The sequence below is a fragment of the Rana temporaria genome, chromosome 12 (genome assembly GCF_905171775.1).
Source record: "Rana temporaria chromosome 12, aRanTem1.1, whole genome shotgun sequence".
NCBI lineage: Eukaryota > Metazoa > Chordata > Amphibia > Anura > Ranidae > Rana > Rana temporaria.
The window spans coordinates 115,941,188-115,956,608 of NC_053500.1; the positions used below are offsets into that span (position 1 = coordinate 115,941,188).

General features: G+C 44.0%; 1 protein-coding gene across 9 annotated transcripts in view; it reads right to left on the reverse strand.

Moving 5' to 3' along the window:
- Positions 1 to 8,602: 8,602 nt before the first annotated feature.
- RALGAPB (Ral GTPase activating protein non-catalytic subunit beta) overlaps positions 8,603 to 15,421 on the reverse strand; it is a 116,411-nt gene continuing 109,592 nt past the window's right edge. For all 9 annotated transcript variants that reach the window (XM_040330296.1, XM_040330294.1, XM_040330295.1 and 6 more), the window contains 4 exons: positions 14,574 to 14,682; positions 10,373 to 10,451; positions 10,139 to 10,287; positions 8,603 to 9,651 (listed from right to left, as the gene is read on the reverse strand). In XM_040330296.1, the coding sequence (XP_040186230.1) occupies positions 9,461 to 9,651; positions 10,139 to 10,287; positions 10,373 to 10,451; positions 14,574 to 14,682 (528 nt within the window). In that variant the 3' untranslated portion in view covers positions 8,603 to 9,460. The remainder of the gene's footprint in view (positions 9,652 to 10,138; positions 10,288 to 10,372; positions 10,452 to 14,573; positions 14,683 to 15,421) is intronic.

The window sequence follows — 15,421 nt, forward strand, 5'->3', positions numbered from 1 at the left end:
GAAAAATGGCCTGGTAATGAAGGGTTATTAGGGCTCATTCACACAAGCTCAGGGGATGGTAAAAAAAAAAAAAAAAAATTATATATATATATATATATATATATATATATATATATATATATATATATATATATATATATATATATATATATATATATATATATATATATATATATATATATATATATACATATACATATACATATACATATACATACACACACACACACACACACACACATACATATATATATATATATATATATTCCACATATATATATATATATATATATATATATATTCCACATATATATATATATACACACACACTCTATATATATATATATATATATATATATATATATATATATAACCGTATTTATCGCAGTATAATGCGCTCCCGCGTATACCGCGCACCCCTAAAGTTGCCCCCAATCCTGTGGAAAAAAAGTTTTTTTTGTACTTACAGTTTTGGTGTCTTGCGCGGCGTCCATCGGCGGCCTCGTCGGGTCCGGCGTCCTTCTGCGGCTTCGGGTGTCCTCTTCGTCGGGTCCCGCGTCCTCCCCGCTCGTTTCCCGCAGCGAGTTTGAATACTGCGCCGACATATACAGAGCGCAGCACACTCGTGTATTGTCGGCAATGCTCGGCAACTCTCGCGCTGACGTCCAGGATGTGAGCGCGGAAGGAGCCGAGACTGCCCGACTATACTGCGCTCGGTATTTGTCGGCGCAGTATTCAAAACTCGGCGCGGGAAAGCGGGTATCGGCGTATACCGCGCACCCACGATTTTGCCCTTTCAGGGCAAAAAAGTGTGCGGTATACGCCGATAAATACGATATATATATATATATATATATATATATATATATATATATATATATATATATATATATATATATACATACATACACATATACATATACATACACACACACACACCTTGGATTACGAGCATAATCAGTTCCGGGAGAATGCTTGTAATCCAAAGCACTGATATCAAAGCAAGTTTCCCCATAGAAGTCAATGGAAACAAAGATAATTTGTTCTGCATCGACGTCTATTGTATACAATGCCACATGTGGCCAGAGGTGGGGGGCACCAGAGAGACTCAGAGACTGTTCGGATGCAGTCAGAAACACTTGGGAACTGAGCATTGCCGAGTGGTTCCCAGTATTTCCGAACAGCTCAGTGTGTCACCGGGGCCCCAGCACCTCTGGCCAAAAGTGTTACTCCACACCACAGAGGCTTGAATCCTGCTCGTTTCGCGAGACAACACTCATAAACCGAGTTAGGATTGTGAAAAAAAAAAAAAGCTTGTATTGTGAAACGCTCGTTAACTGCGTTACTCGCAATCTGGAGGTTCCACTGTATGTGTGGCTGAGCTACGGTTTTACCACCTGCATTTAGCTGCAATGGCAGCGGTAAGGTGTTGTACACATGTCATGGGAAAAACTATACTTGAACGCAACTCATTCAAGTAATTGGTGGTCATGCCGTAACGCAATAGCTAGCCTCGATGTTGCAGAATGGTATTCCCATTTACAAACCCGGAATAGCCTCCTGAATGCCTGGCAGCTGCTCCTGCACAGCAAATCGCTAGTCAGAGGGGCAGACTGTTGCAGGTGGGAACGAGCCCTCTTGATTTTAAAGCGGTTAACAGAGTCCTTCATACTCAAACATCTGGAATAAAAAACACACAACACACCTTGTTTAAATAATTTCCTTTAAAATTTATTTGACTAAATGTGTTACATTCAATATCTGATACTTTTCCTTTCAGAGAAAGGCAACTGGCATGAATAGAAACCATGTTTCGTGGCTTAACAGGAAAAAGGTTACAGGAAACCTGCTAGAGTCAAATCTCTATTTACAGCGACTCCACAGCTCTTGTGGCCACGCCTTATATACATAAAAAAATACAGTAACTGGGAAGGGGGAAAAAAAAGTGCGTCTCGGAAACACGCTCCAAACTTCAAACAAAGCGCCCGTGACTGGCAACAGGAACGCTGGTAAAACTGTGAACACACAATTAATTTCTGTGGGGCGCAAACTAGCCCACTACAGTGTTGTTCCCCAAAAAATAATAATAATAAAAAAAAAGATAAATTCATTAAAAAATAAGATTGTTGTAGAAAGAATATTTGTATTTAGATACAAGTGAAAGAATGCATTAGAGTGCAAACAGGGCACTGCCTTCATGGTGACCTTTACGAGACATTTAATATTGTAGGACATTGAAATGAAATGATCAGCTTGGAGAAGAGCATTAGGCCCCCCCCCCCCCTTCGGGCTATGCATTGTGGTAAAACGCATGTTTTACAGTGCACTAATAATATCCCAACACACAATTCGAGTGGAGGGCAGCAGATGCTGCAGCACACATCATGAGTTACGATGCACCGCGCTACAAAAAAAAGTCATGTCCATTTTTTTGCCCATTGAAGTGCATTGGCAGCCTATTCATGAATGAGCCGCCTTAAAGTGGAAGTAAACCCTCCTATAGTTTTCAGCCATGGAAGTTTAATCTTCAACTGCCGTGATACTGCACATGTGATCAGTTGTGACACCAAATGTGGCACCAGAGAGGGGGAGAAAGCAGATAAGCAGAGGTTCCACTTTTGGGTGGAACTCCACTTTAAAAAATACAGCCTTACTCAGGACTTTTTACTTAGGTTTGGATAGAGTGCAGAGGATTTAGATTGACATCAGTGTCCTTCCTGGGGGCATTTCCCTTTACTTTTGGTCCCAAGAGACCCAACAAGAAGTAAAAATGTCAAAGTGAAGGAAACCCAGTTGACCGCTCTCATCAGAAGAAGCGCCTTCAATGAAAGGCATGCTCCTCTACGTCTGGACTTTCGATTAGTTTCACTCCCAGGGACATCGGTCAACGTGACAAATAGTGAGGGTTGAACTCCCTAGCTGGACACAGAAAGGAACACAAACACTACAAAGTTTCTAAAATTGTACAGCTCTATCCATTGGTGTAACTATTGTCACAGATGGGGCAGCTGCTATAGGAGAGGGCTAACGGGTGAGGGTGACTGGGAAGTCACTGATGGCTGGATGCGGACAGTTAGGTAGGTGTACTGTGACCGATGGTGGAGGACACAGGATACTATGGATGGTTGGGAGGGTTCTGGGACCAAAGGCATGTAGGGTGACTCATAGGGGGAGGTACAGAGACCAATGATGGGTGGCCTGTGCAGTTTGATAACATCTTAAGCTGGCCAGAGATGGTTTGGATCTTGGCCGGTTCAGCAGGCATTGGCTGAGATTCAAATCATTTACGGGCAGGCCGATTGTAGCCAAGTCGATCCATTGATCAACTTGGGTACAACAAGCATGTTTGACTTTTACATGCAATTATTGCCATTGGCTATATCTGCTGTAATAAGCAATAATCACTGAGCTCCCTGTGCACCATCCCCCTGCTGGGAGAACACAATAGCTCAGGAGGAAGGAGGGATTCCCCCATGAACACTGGTGATGACGGGGGGGGGGGGGGGGGTCAAGCAATTCTGGGTTTCAGAAAAGAAAATCGCATCATCTTTAGCCTGCCTTAGTTGATTACAGGGTCAGAGCTCACGATGAACCACCCCCTCCCCCAATTGTACAAGTTATTATTACCAAGCTACACATCTGTTATTAAACCATGCCCTTTTTTTGCCCCATCCACTTAAACGAAAGTGAATAGGGTACACAGACAGCAATTGTTTTCTATGTCTCCTGTTCACACGATACATGTGCGATGGTGTTCATAAAACTGCCACTCTATGGACTGTCACTAATGTGGAAATGCTATGTTTATTACTAAAATTCTGGCGGCTAAGGAGGGGGTGCATGAGCTCTGTAGTACATACATAATTGAAATGAAAAAAAATAAATATTTATACAGAAATCTGTATGCATTGGAGGAATAGATCCAATAGGACAACTGGTCACCAAAGCATAAGATCCAGCAACCAATGGCCTTCTGGCTACAATGGAACAGGAAAGCTGTCAGAGAGGAAAAGAAAAGGCTGCACACCAATGAAAACAATCAAACGTGATTTTATTGATCCAATAGGAGTCACACATGACAGCCACCAAGAAAAAGACATAGGCCCAAGAGGCAACGCGTTTCACACTGTCAACAGTGCTTCTTCGAACCACTTGAAGCACTATTGAGAGTGTGAAACGCGTCACCTTCTGGGTCCCTTGTCTTTGACTTGGTGGCTATTATGTGTGACTCCTATTGGATCTATAAGATCACATTGGATCGTTTTTGTTGATGTGCAGCCTTTCCTTCTTCTCCAATTGTCTTCAGTGGCGAGCCGTGACTAGCACCCAGCACATCCGGATTGTAGCGATTTGCTCGCCTGGAGTGGCGCTCTTTCTTCTTGAACTTTCCTGTCATATAGAGAAGCCAGTGGGTAGATGACAAGTAGGGGTCCCATCGAAACTTTGTTATGGTGCCCTAAAGGTTATGCCCCTGGTTCTATCCAAAACTAAGTGTTTCATTATGTTGGTTCAAGTTTTTACATTATCCTTTATGGCTAATGTTTTAGTTTTCTCTGTTAAAATGTGGGAAACTATACCAACATTCCCCTTATAGGTGTCTGAAGACCACAGACACACCGCCATGGAAGAGGCAGTGAGGCACAATGGACAGTGGAATGGATTGTACAAAACAAATAATGAATGCCATTTTTAAAAATGCTTATTCCACTGCCCCGCTTTACGGTGTCAGGTTTTTCCAAAAGATGGATTTGTGCTTTAGTTTAATCAACTATTGGGGCCAATGAAAAAAACATGAAGTGCCGCCTCCGACACCCTACTACTAATCTGATTGGCTGCTTTGCTTTCCTCCCTCCTGCGAAAGAATACCCGTGTATAATAGCAACACTAGTTACATCATTCAAATGAAAACTATACAAATCAGGGCAAGGCAGAACTCCACACAAAAAGGCAATAATTCAAGTGAGAGGTTTTAGATAAGCGGAAAAAAAATATATAAAAAAAAAGATAATTCTGATCATTAAAAGAAAAACTTGTATGTACATTTAAAAGATCTCATAATCTAATCTTTGATTGTCAGAGAGGAACCCGCCCCGCTGACTGCACAAGAATGAATCATAATAGGACTTCTGAGTCTTCCCATGTAGAACGTCACACACTCTGCAGGTCTTTTGGACAGCTGTCAAGGTCCCCACAATTGCCAAGACATACAGCACAAATGTGATATGAGGAGGGCCAACATAAAACAGATTTCAATAAGCAGTGAGACAAGTGCTGTCTTACTGTGATTGTTGGGAACTTTAAAACCATTTCCTGCTAAAGCATGCTCTGGCTACATAGGAGGGGTAACCGAAAAATAGGTGGTAAGAGGAATAGGTTGGGGGGCATTTGCCCCCTGGACCGGTAATTATAAGATATGTGGAAAGTTTGTTGGTAGTTGAGATGTTTCACCATTTAGACATCACAGTGGGATCCTGCAGTTTGACCCATACTGGGCATTTATAGGACTACCCAAGATCGCAGCATCTGACAAAGGCAAATCTTCCAGCACCGCTTTAGCGTCAGTCCATTAGGGGTGCATCCATGTGTCTGGTCCCCTAATCTACATGCGGGGCACCGAACGCATGGATTCCAATGGGAGTTATTTTATTTTTTAAAGCTGGGGTGCGGGAGACTAGACCGGCTGACCGTACGGGGGGGGGGGGGGGGGGCTTGTGGCAACGGATGAACGGACTGCCCCCCCTTAAAAAATACCACCAGCCGCCACTGCAGCACAGACTTTTTCAGGCTCGGAGATGAAATGTGGCAAATACAGAGTCACAAAGAAAGCCGATGCTGGAAGATCAGAAAAGGTGTATCACAATAAACCAAAGTCTTTTAGGGCCTGCGACTAAGGGCTTTTGCTCAACGTGTTTTGAGCTCCCATAAAGGTCTATGGGGGTGCAAAAGGTAAACTACAAAAAAGGCATCGGTCAATGAATTCTGAATGATTTTAGAAGCATCTAAAAACTGATGCAGACGCCACCGAAGCAAAAAAAGCACACTGATGCAGGCCTTTAGAAAGATCCATCTTTCACTATACCTGCCAATTAATATGGCACTATGGCATATTGTGTGGCCTGGCTATGGCAGATGCACAATGAACTTTATGAGTGCAGTGCCTGAATGACCATTTCCCTCTTATTAACCAATCAGCTTCTCCCATTCCAGGTCAGACAGTTGGTTGCAAAAAGGGAAACCCAGACTGTGAGCTCTTTGAGTCCCTAAGTCTGTACTTCGGCACTCTGCCCCGAATATTGCCTGCCACATCTGTTCTATAATGGATACTCTTGGACTTTTAACTGTGCCTTGTAAACCTTTTCAGTAATACTCCATTTACTCTGCCTGCCATGTACAATGGCGCACACTACTTTGTGCATACGAGCTTCACATCTGTTTCTTCTGGTAATATAGCAAACAGTCAGCACAATTATATCCGATTGAGGGTGTGGAAATATCAGTTTTTACCTGACGCAGCACTGCGAGTCATAACAGAATTTAGGATCAATCTAGGGCAGGGGTCGCCGGATGTAGCCCAATGCTTGTGTTTATCCGGACTTGAAACATTAATTCTCCCACCGACACCAATGACGGGGAACCAATTCTCCCAATGACGGGGAACCAATTCTCCCAATGACGGGGGAACCAATTGTCCCAATGACGGGGGAACCAATTGTCCCACCGACACCAATGACGGGGAACCAATTCTCCCAATGACGGGGAACCAATTCTCCCAATGACGGGGAACCAATTCTCCCAATGACGGGGGAACCAATTGTCCCAATGACGGGGGAACCAATTGTCCCACCGACACCAATGACGGGGAACCAATTCTCCCAATGACGGGGGAACCAATTCTCCCACCGACACCAATGACGGGGAACCAATTCTCCCAATGACGGGGGAACCAATTCTCCCAATGACGGGGGAACCAATTCTCCCAATGACGGGGGAACCAATTCTCCCAATGACGGGGGAACCAATTCTCCCAATGACGGGGGAACCAATTCTCCCAATGACGGGGGAACCAATTCTCCCACCGACACCAATGACGGGGAACCAATTCTCCCAATGACGGGGGAACCAATTCTCCCACCGACACCAATGACGGGGGAACCAATTCTCCCAATGACGGGGGAACCAATTCTCCCAATGACGGGGGAACCAATTCTCCCACCGACACCAATGACGGGGAACCAATTCTCCCAATGACGGGGGAACCAATTCTCCCAATGACGGGGGAACCAATTCTCCCAATGATGGGGGAACCAATTCTCCCAAAGACGGGGGAACCAATTCTCCCACCGACACCAATGACGGGGGAACCAATTCTCCCACCGACACCAATGACGGGGAACCAATTCTCCCACCGACACCAATGACGGGGAACCAATTCTCCCACCGACACCAATGACGGGGAACCAATTCTCCCACCGACACCAATGACGGGGGAACCAATTCTCCCACCGACACCAATGACGGGGAACCAATTCTCCCACCGACACCAATGACGGGGAACCAATTCTCCCACCGACACCAATGACGGGGAACCATACTCCTTCAAACACCATTTTTTTTTTTACTCTATGGCATTGCCAAGGCCCCTTTCACACGCTTGAAAACTGCGCTTTTGATGCACTTTTCAAGGGTTTAGCGGTGTGCTTTTTTAAAGGTCACGTGACTCAAAAGAACCATTTTAAGGCGCCTTTGAAGCACTTTTTGTGCGCTTTTCATTTTTCTTTTTTTTAGCGCTCCAAACATGCCGCTTGCAGGAGTTTTTTTCACTGCCCCAGTATGAAAATATTCATTGATTTTAATGGAAATACGTTTTCGTGAGCTTTTCACGTTCTCTTTTTGCGTGAAAGACTCTTAAAAGCTCCTCAGTGTGAACGGGGGCCTTACACCCACTGGCCACACTCCAGCCCCCCCGGAAGTTTAAAGGACACCTAAGCTGCCCCTTTTGTTTTGAAAGTTTGGAGACCCCTGATCTAGGGTGATGCATAGTGTTGTCTGAAATAGAGGTCCATTGTAATTAATAAGTGGAGAACCCTATTAATTCCTGTAAGACAGACAGGGCGCAGTCAACTATTTATGGATATATGCAGCGATATAGTGCTAATCATATATTGTACATGGTACAAGGATAATGCATATCAGCATCAATATTCTAGGTGGGAGGAATTAGAACTTAACCACTGTTATCCTGCGACTGAACAGGTCAGATGTTCACCTTAATGGACAAACCATCTTCCCTTCAGAACTTATCAATATTAAAAAAGAAACACCTTAGCAATACAAAGATTATTTTTTCAAAAGGGCGAACTCATCAATTAAATGGGTTTCTACAAACTATACTTGTGTACTAAAAAAAATAGCGGAGTAGCGACTACCTCTAGACCAGTAACAGGAGCCATATTTAATATGGCTCTTTCCTATAGGCGCTGCCTAGCTATTTAGATCAATGATCAATGGTTTAAATTTTGAACAAAACACAAAAGTGTGGCATTTTTAATTTTCTTGAAGGGTCCAGGGAACTGAAAAAATAAATAAAAATACACAAAGAAGACTGGATAGAATATGGTGCTCCAGCACAAAATAAAAAAGGCTTCTTTAATAAGATTTGGTTTTATAGATGCAGCCACTGACTGAATTTTTTGATTTTTATTTTAAAGGTCCAATACCTAATCAAGTTGTTTTCTCAGTCTAACCAATGAAGTTTCACTCTCATTCTGACCTATCAGGACCTGTAAAGAGCTGTGGTAAAACCCATGTCAACAAATCAGGAATCAACTTTGAATGCCCTGCCTAGGGTGCAAAATTATGATTGGATGCCACCGGTTAGTGCACCTCAGTGATTTATTAAATAAGCCTGAAAAATACTATAAAATAAAACATTGCATACATCTAGTGATGTTTAGGTTTTCAAAACCTCGCTATAAGGTCTCCTTACTGACAGGACTGTGTCAGTGTTAAGGCGACACAAGATACAAAGGTGACAATAGCCTTAAATCACCCTTTCTTATAAAACATGAGTCACTTCAACTCATGGAGGTGGTTTTCAGGTCTGTTACGTGGAGTGGGATGACTAAACTGATATGGCTAAAGCGCTGGCATGAGTCCATGGCGCTGCTCAGTCAAGCCTTCCTTTGCCCTCCAGTGTTGGTGCTCTAGCAGTGGTGTGTGGACCGATCCTAAAGATCCACGTGCAGCTTGACAGTCTACAGAGTGATCAGTGATAAAGTCCTCTGCTAGCACAAGCCTTGAATGGGATCCCTCGAGCTGGACACTAAGTGGCAGGTCGCAGAGCCTCCTTACATCCACACATTCAGTGCATGAAGCTCGTATTTTTGGTTTCCAGGCCTTGCCAGAGCGGTCCCTTTGACAAAGTCACTTGCCGGCGGGCCCCTGAAATAGGGACTTTGGTTTAAGGAGTGCAACTCTTCAGACCCACATCCTGGAAGAGGGAGGTGTAGAACTCAGGCTCCAGCTGCCTGTTCCTATACTTGTTTACTATGTCGGTGATCTTCTGCTTCCGGCGCACGTGTGGTGTGTTGGAGTCGCTTTCCAGCCGCTTTCTCCTACAGATGTTGATGACTGTTTGCCTCACTAAAAAGCCTGGAAAGGGAAATAGAGAATGTTTAATATGATTTCACACGTGAAGATGAGAAATAGGCTCAAGTGGAAGAATAAAGCCGGCCATAGAGGGAATCGGAATGTGGATAGTTCAACAGGAACCAGCTGAAATTTGATCTGTATATGAGAAGGTTAGTTGTACCGAGGTCGATCCAATGATGGACTTCAGTATGACCAGCCTGTTGGGGTTTTCTTTCCTGATCACTTTCGGCGGCTATAGCCGGCAGCAGCAGAATACAATGATCACTGCTGCCCGAAGACTCCCCTACTGCCCAGAACAGGCAAGTAGAACATGTTTGTCATTTAAAAAATAAAAAGGTTTACAATCCATTTAGGACCTTTGCCTTAAATCAGAATGGAAACATCAATAATCTTTGTCTGCTTGATGGAACATGCTAGGAAATAAATATTGTTTAAAAAAAAAAATAATCTGTCATAAAAGGTGTTTTTCCCCCCATTCCATGCTTACCAAGTGCTCTCCTGCTGACCACCATTCCATCCACCAAAGGGATCACCATGTTGAATTTCCCAGAAGCCCCGTGGACTTTTACCCGGAACAAGCCAGTGTATAGAGGGTGAATGAATATTACAGTCACCTCCTTCTCAGGCATGCGGTTGCTGTTATGAGGGAAAGCACACGTGATTAATCTGCAGTTGTTTTCATGTTAGACAACAATCTTTTGAACCTAGGAGATTGTATTACCTGATCGAAGTACTGCTGTTGGTTGTGGTCTCAATACCAGTGTTGGTCTCTGCTGCCAGGTCTGCCAGTGGAAAGTTTTCTGTATGGAGGAGAAAACTTTAAATAAATTGGACGTAAACCCTAATACACCCAGTGAAGTGAATATCCTCAGATGATACACGAAGATGAAACAAATCCTCCTACATAAGTTTTACTTGTTTATCTGCAGTCTTCTCCACATCCCTGCAAAAATGCAGAATTATGCTAAAATCCTTCTTCATCTGTCTGTATCACAGAGAGGGGGGTGGAGACCTACAGCATGTGAGAGCCAATTGGATAAAAGGAACACTGCAGCCCCACCTCCCCCCATTCACACACAGCACCAGAAGGAAGAAACATGCAGAACCGTATCCTGAAAAGACAAGCTGTGTGCGGAGCTCCCCTCCCCCATCACAAATGTATCTCATGTGTCAGGAAAACTTCTCAGAAGTGACTCATGCTGATAACAGAGGAACGAAGAACCAGAGAGAAATGACACTTAGAGCTTTGGAGATAGACAAGTAAAATAATACAGATATATGTGCTTTGTTCAGATTTCATGACCTAGGTTCACAACCACTTTAAACCTTTCCAGTTCCCAAGTACATAAACATAGTGGCAATCCCCATAATATGCGCTATAGCACCCTTTCTCAACAATTTTAAGGAACCGTTGAAATAACTCTTAGGACTCGGGGAACACCTATTACTATAGCTACAGCACATGGTAGATTAGTGTGATGGCGCGTGAAGAATACTCCTTACATATGTGGTCACTGGGAAGAAACTTCCCCTTACAGATAGCCAAAAAAACAACTCATCTCAGAGGCTTAAAATTGCTCTTTGCCCAAAGGAACCCTTTGCAACCTCTGGAGGAACCACAGGTTTCCCCAGAACCCAAGATGAGAGAGTCTGCTCTATAGGATGTTCAAATGGACTTCTCCTTTCCCTATAACATGCAGTCAAAGCAGACTAAAAACGGCTTTCCTATTCATATGCAAATGTATGACTTTTGTTCAAAAGCCAACAGTTATCCAAATATTTGTGAACGAAAATCTCTGCTAATTTACAAGACATCGTTGCCCTCAACTTCCAGCCACTTTTATCTACTCTTGCGGCCGATCTTGGGAGATGGGACTCCCTGGCCCTCTCCTGGTTCGGCCGTTGCAACGTCTTAAAAATGAATGCAATGCCCAGACTCCTGTACTTATTGCAGGCGCTGCCCGTCAAGATCCCTCAGACGTTTTTTCACGCCGTTCGCTCTACATTCATCAGATTCGTCTGGCGTGGCAAACCTCCGCGTCTTGGTGCCGCCACAGCGACTTAAAGCTCTGTGTGTCACTGGAGAGGGACGCGGCCGGAGCACCCCTTGGCGGGACTTCCGTGGGCAGGCACTACTCCTCCGACACATCTTACTACCCATCCACTGATTGGGCCCACTCTCATGGAACTGAAACGGTTCTTTCGCTTAGCCTCGCTGAAAAACTTTCCATCCCCGCTGACGCCAATCATCGGTCACCCGGACTTTGTACCTGGCCTTACCGATCCGTCTTTTCACGCGCAAGCGCCGCGGGGTCTCTTGAGGGCCTCCTCTTTCCTGCGCTCCACCGGATGGCTCAGTACAGAGAATTTGTTCTCAGAACAGTCCCCGCTTTTACTTCACCTCTGGAGGGTCAACCAGCTTTCTCACTTTCTCGGTTCATTGCCCAAGTCGGCCCACTTCCCCAGAGAGCTTCACCCTTTTGAGGAACTCTGTACGGACGAGGGTCCGATCCGGAAAGTCCTTATCCACCTCCTACAAATCCTTGCTAGATCTCCATGCCACTGAAGACCCACCATTCTTGGCGAAATGGGAAAGGGACTCGCACGTCACCTCCACGGAACCCCTCGCGCAGAAATCTTCACTTTGCAGCAAATACCAAGAGACCACATATAAAATAGTGACACAATGGTACAGGACCCCTTCGGTTCTGGCTAAGATATTTCCACTACAACCTGACCAATGCTGGCGATGCGGCATACACGCAGGCACGCTATTGCATGTATTCTGGGATTGCCCTGTGCTCCAAACTTTCGGGCAACCGGTTCTTAAACTCATACAGAAACTCACGGATGTCCCCCTCCAGGATAACCCGGCTGCAGTTCCCCTTAACCTTACCCCTCTATCACGGAAAAAATACCATAAATCCCTCCTCAAGCATCTCCTTAACGCTGCCCGGGCCAGCATTCCACCTCTCTGGAAGCAACAGTCAGCTCCCACGGTGGCCCACTGGTTCGCAAGGGTGGGGGACATTGAACGAATGGAAGACCTGACCTCCGCGCTGCGAGACAAATCTGAGGAACATAGGGTTAGATGGATTCACTGGAACATCTTTCGCTTCTCTGACGAATTCACCCAATACATGGCTGGATCCACTGTATAGGATCACCAGCACCAGTTTAGCGTTGTCGATCTGGGCTCCCGGGGGGTAATTGTCCCTCCCTTCCTGTTTCCACCCACCCCCCCCTTTTTTTTTCCTCTCTATCCCTCTTCCTCTCCCGTCTTTCCTGCCCTTATACTTTCTCTCTCTCCTTTCTTTCTTTCTTTCCCTTCTTCTCTTTCTTTTCACTCCTCTCAAGAATAGGAAAAAAGCAGAGATGAGCACGGATGTTTATGTTTATCCTGTATTAGACTTCAGCGAGCAGTTAGACGCTGACTATAATGGTGCTTCTTGTCCGCCTGTAAGGGTGCGATACGATCATCATGTTTCACATGCTCATTGCAATATTTCGATACTGTGAAGTTGCATTTTATGCTTGTTTCTGTGTCTTATCCTTAAATAAAGAATTAAAAAAAAAGCCAACAGTTAGCCCTCATCTCCTAACCCAGGATGAAGCCAGAAAGAGTGAAACCTGTGGTTGAGAATTTGGATACGGTATGTGCTTTTATACTGGAACTTTGCAATAAATTGTAATTTTATTTCTATACTTCATTTGTCTGCACTATTTTGCAGCAAATCATCAGCAGCTGATAGATCATGTGGTTGAAGGAAGTTGTGGGCCATGTGACTGGGAGGAAGCGTGAGAATGCTGGTCTATTCAAACAGTGGACAGTAAAAATGCATCTAAAAACGCATATGCACCGTGTTACATTTTAACGCAACGCTTTACAAATGAGCTGAAACCACATATCGCCTTTTATAACACACCTGTGTGAACAGGCCCTCAAGATCAGACTGAAACTTGTGTTTACACTTTGCTGGAATGGTAGGAGTGTTGGCTCATATTCAGTGTTCAATGCTCCCAAATACTGCTACATACATTGCTCCAGGCATCATACGCTCAACATTAAATGAAATTTGTGTTTAGCCTGTCACAAGCTTTTAAAAAAAGTAATGGGTAAATTGGTTGGTCTTTAAAGAGCTTATCAGTTCTGAGATAAAGGTAGTAACTGCCAATTCCTTCTCCATTAGTTAACTGCTAGTGGTAAACCCCCCATTGTGGTTGATAAAACATACAGCATTGACTTTGTAAATAGGAGTGATAAATACCGATAGTAGATTGGATTACTTTATGTATACATCTAAAAAGGATACTTGTTGTGACCGCAGTGGTCAGACATGGATCAAAATTCGGCCGGTTTGGTGGGGATCATCAATCCATGTATGGCCAGCTGCTTGGATTTTAAATAAACGCTATAGCCAGACTATGAGATGTGCATTTAATGTATTTTAAACACATTATTTACCTGCAAAACCCACCCTTGTATACACATACAAAAGCTCTGAGGCTTCTGCTGGCTGTCACCATCATGAATGCATGGGATACTATTCCTCCTACTGATAGGAGCCCTACTCCTCCTCCTACTGACCACCAACCCTGAGGCCACATTTATTCTCACCGGTGCTGGACCCGGGACATTTTCTGCCCCCGCTGGCCACAATCCTGCCCTCCTAAAGTCTGAAGGACAATAAAATGGCCTTATGTTTGAAAAGTTTGGAGACCCCTGCTCTATAGTATTCCACTTCACTCAACTACAATTTCTAGAAGAATGTAAGCAACAGAAACCTTAATATCTCTCCAAGTAGAGGCTTCCTTTAAGGGTAACCGACATGCAGAAGGGGCACTGAAATATACGCAGTATATCTTGATAAACACTATAGAATGAAAAAGGATGGTCACACTGTGTAGTTTTACAAACATACCCAAATCATCATATTGCTCCAGCCACACGACAGCCACTTTAGTCTCTGGTCCCAATGGTGGGACAGTTCTTCCATGTGGAAGCTTCTTAGCACGTGATGTTGGGCTAAGCTAAAAATAAAAAATAAAACATGATTAAAGCCCAATTTAACGTTTTAGCTTAAATCAGTTAAACACATTCCAGGTGCATCAAAACAGGAGGTGTGCAAACTCTTACAGATTTCTAAGGCAGACACAGCCTTAGTAGAAAGGCCTGTCCCCTGGCAGTATGCTGTAGAGCAGGGCCCTTGTTCTCTGTTTGGAAACAGTGGTCTCTCTGTAGTAGTCTGACACGCCCCCTACTAAGTCAGAGCCCAATCAGCAGTAAGCATTAGCTTTGCCGATTACAAAGATAGAGGTTTGGCCAAATTAGATTAGACCCGAGTTGAGTTGGCATTCCCAGCATACAATCACCAGAAGGTAGTGGGATACAACTCATGCTCCATGAAAATGGGGGGGAACTAATGCGCAAATCAACCTAACCAAGGTGATAATAAACTAAAAATAGAATATATACCATAAATAACAACTAATAAGCAGCAGCCACTACTAAAAATGCTCACGCACTAAAGATAAATGAATAACAGGTTGGGTGTAGTAGCGCTTGCCCAATGAAAAAATATAAATAAATAAGGTGACAATCCAAAATAGATAAAGGTAAAAAACGTCAATCCACCACCGACTGTGGGTCTAAAAGTGTTCCACTCAAATAAATATCCAAAAGAATGACCACCCAACATTTAGAATTCAAATGTGGTAAGTCATGATGAGTGGTAAATAATAATGGATAAAGAAACAACAATTATGCCAA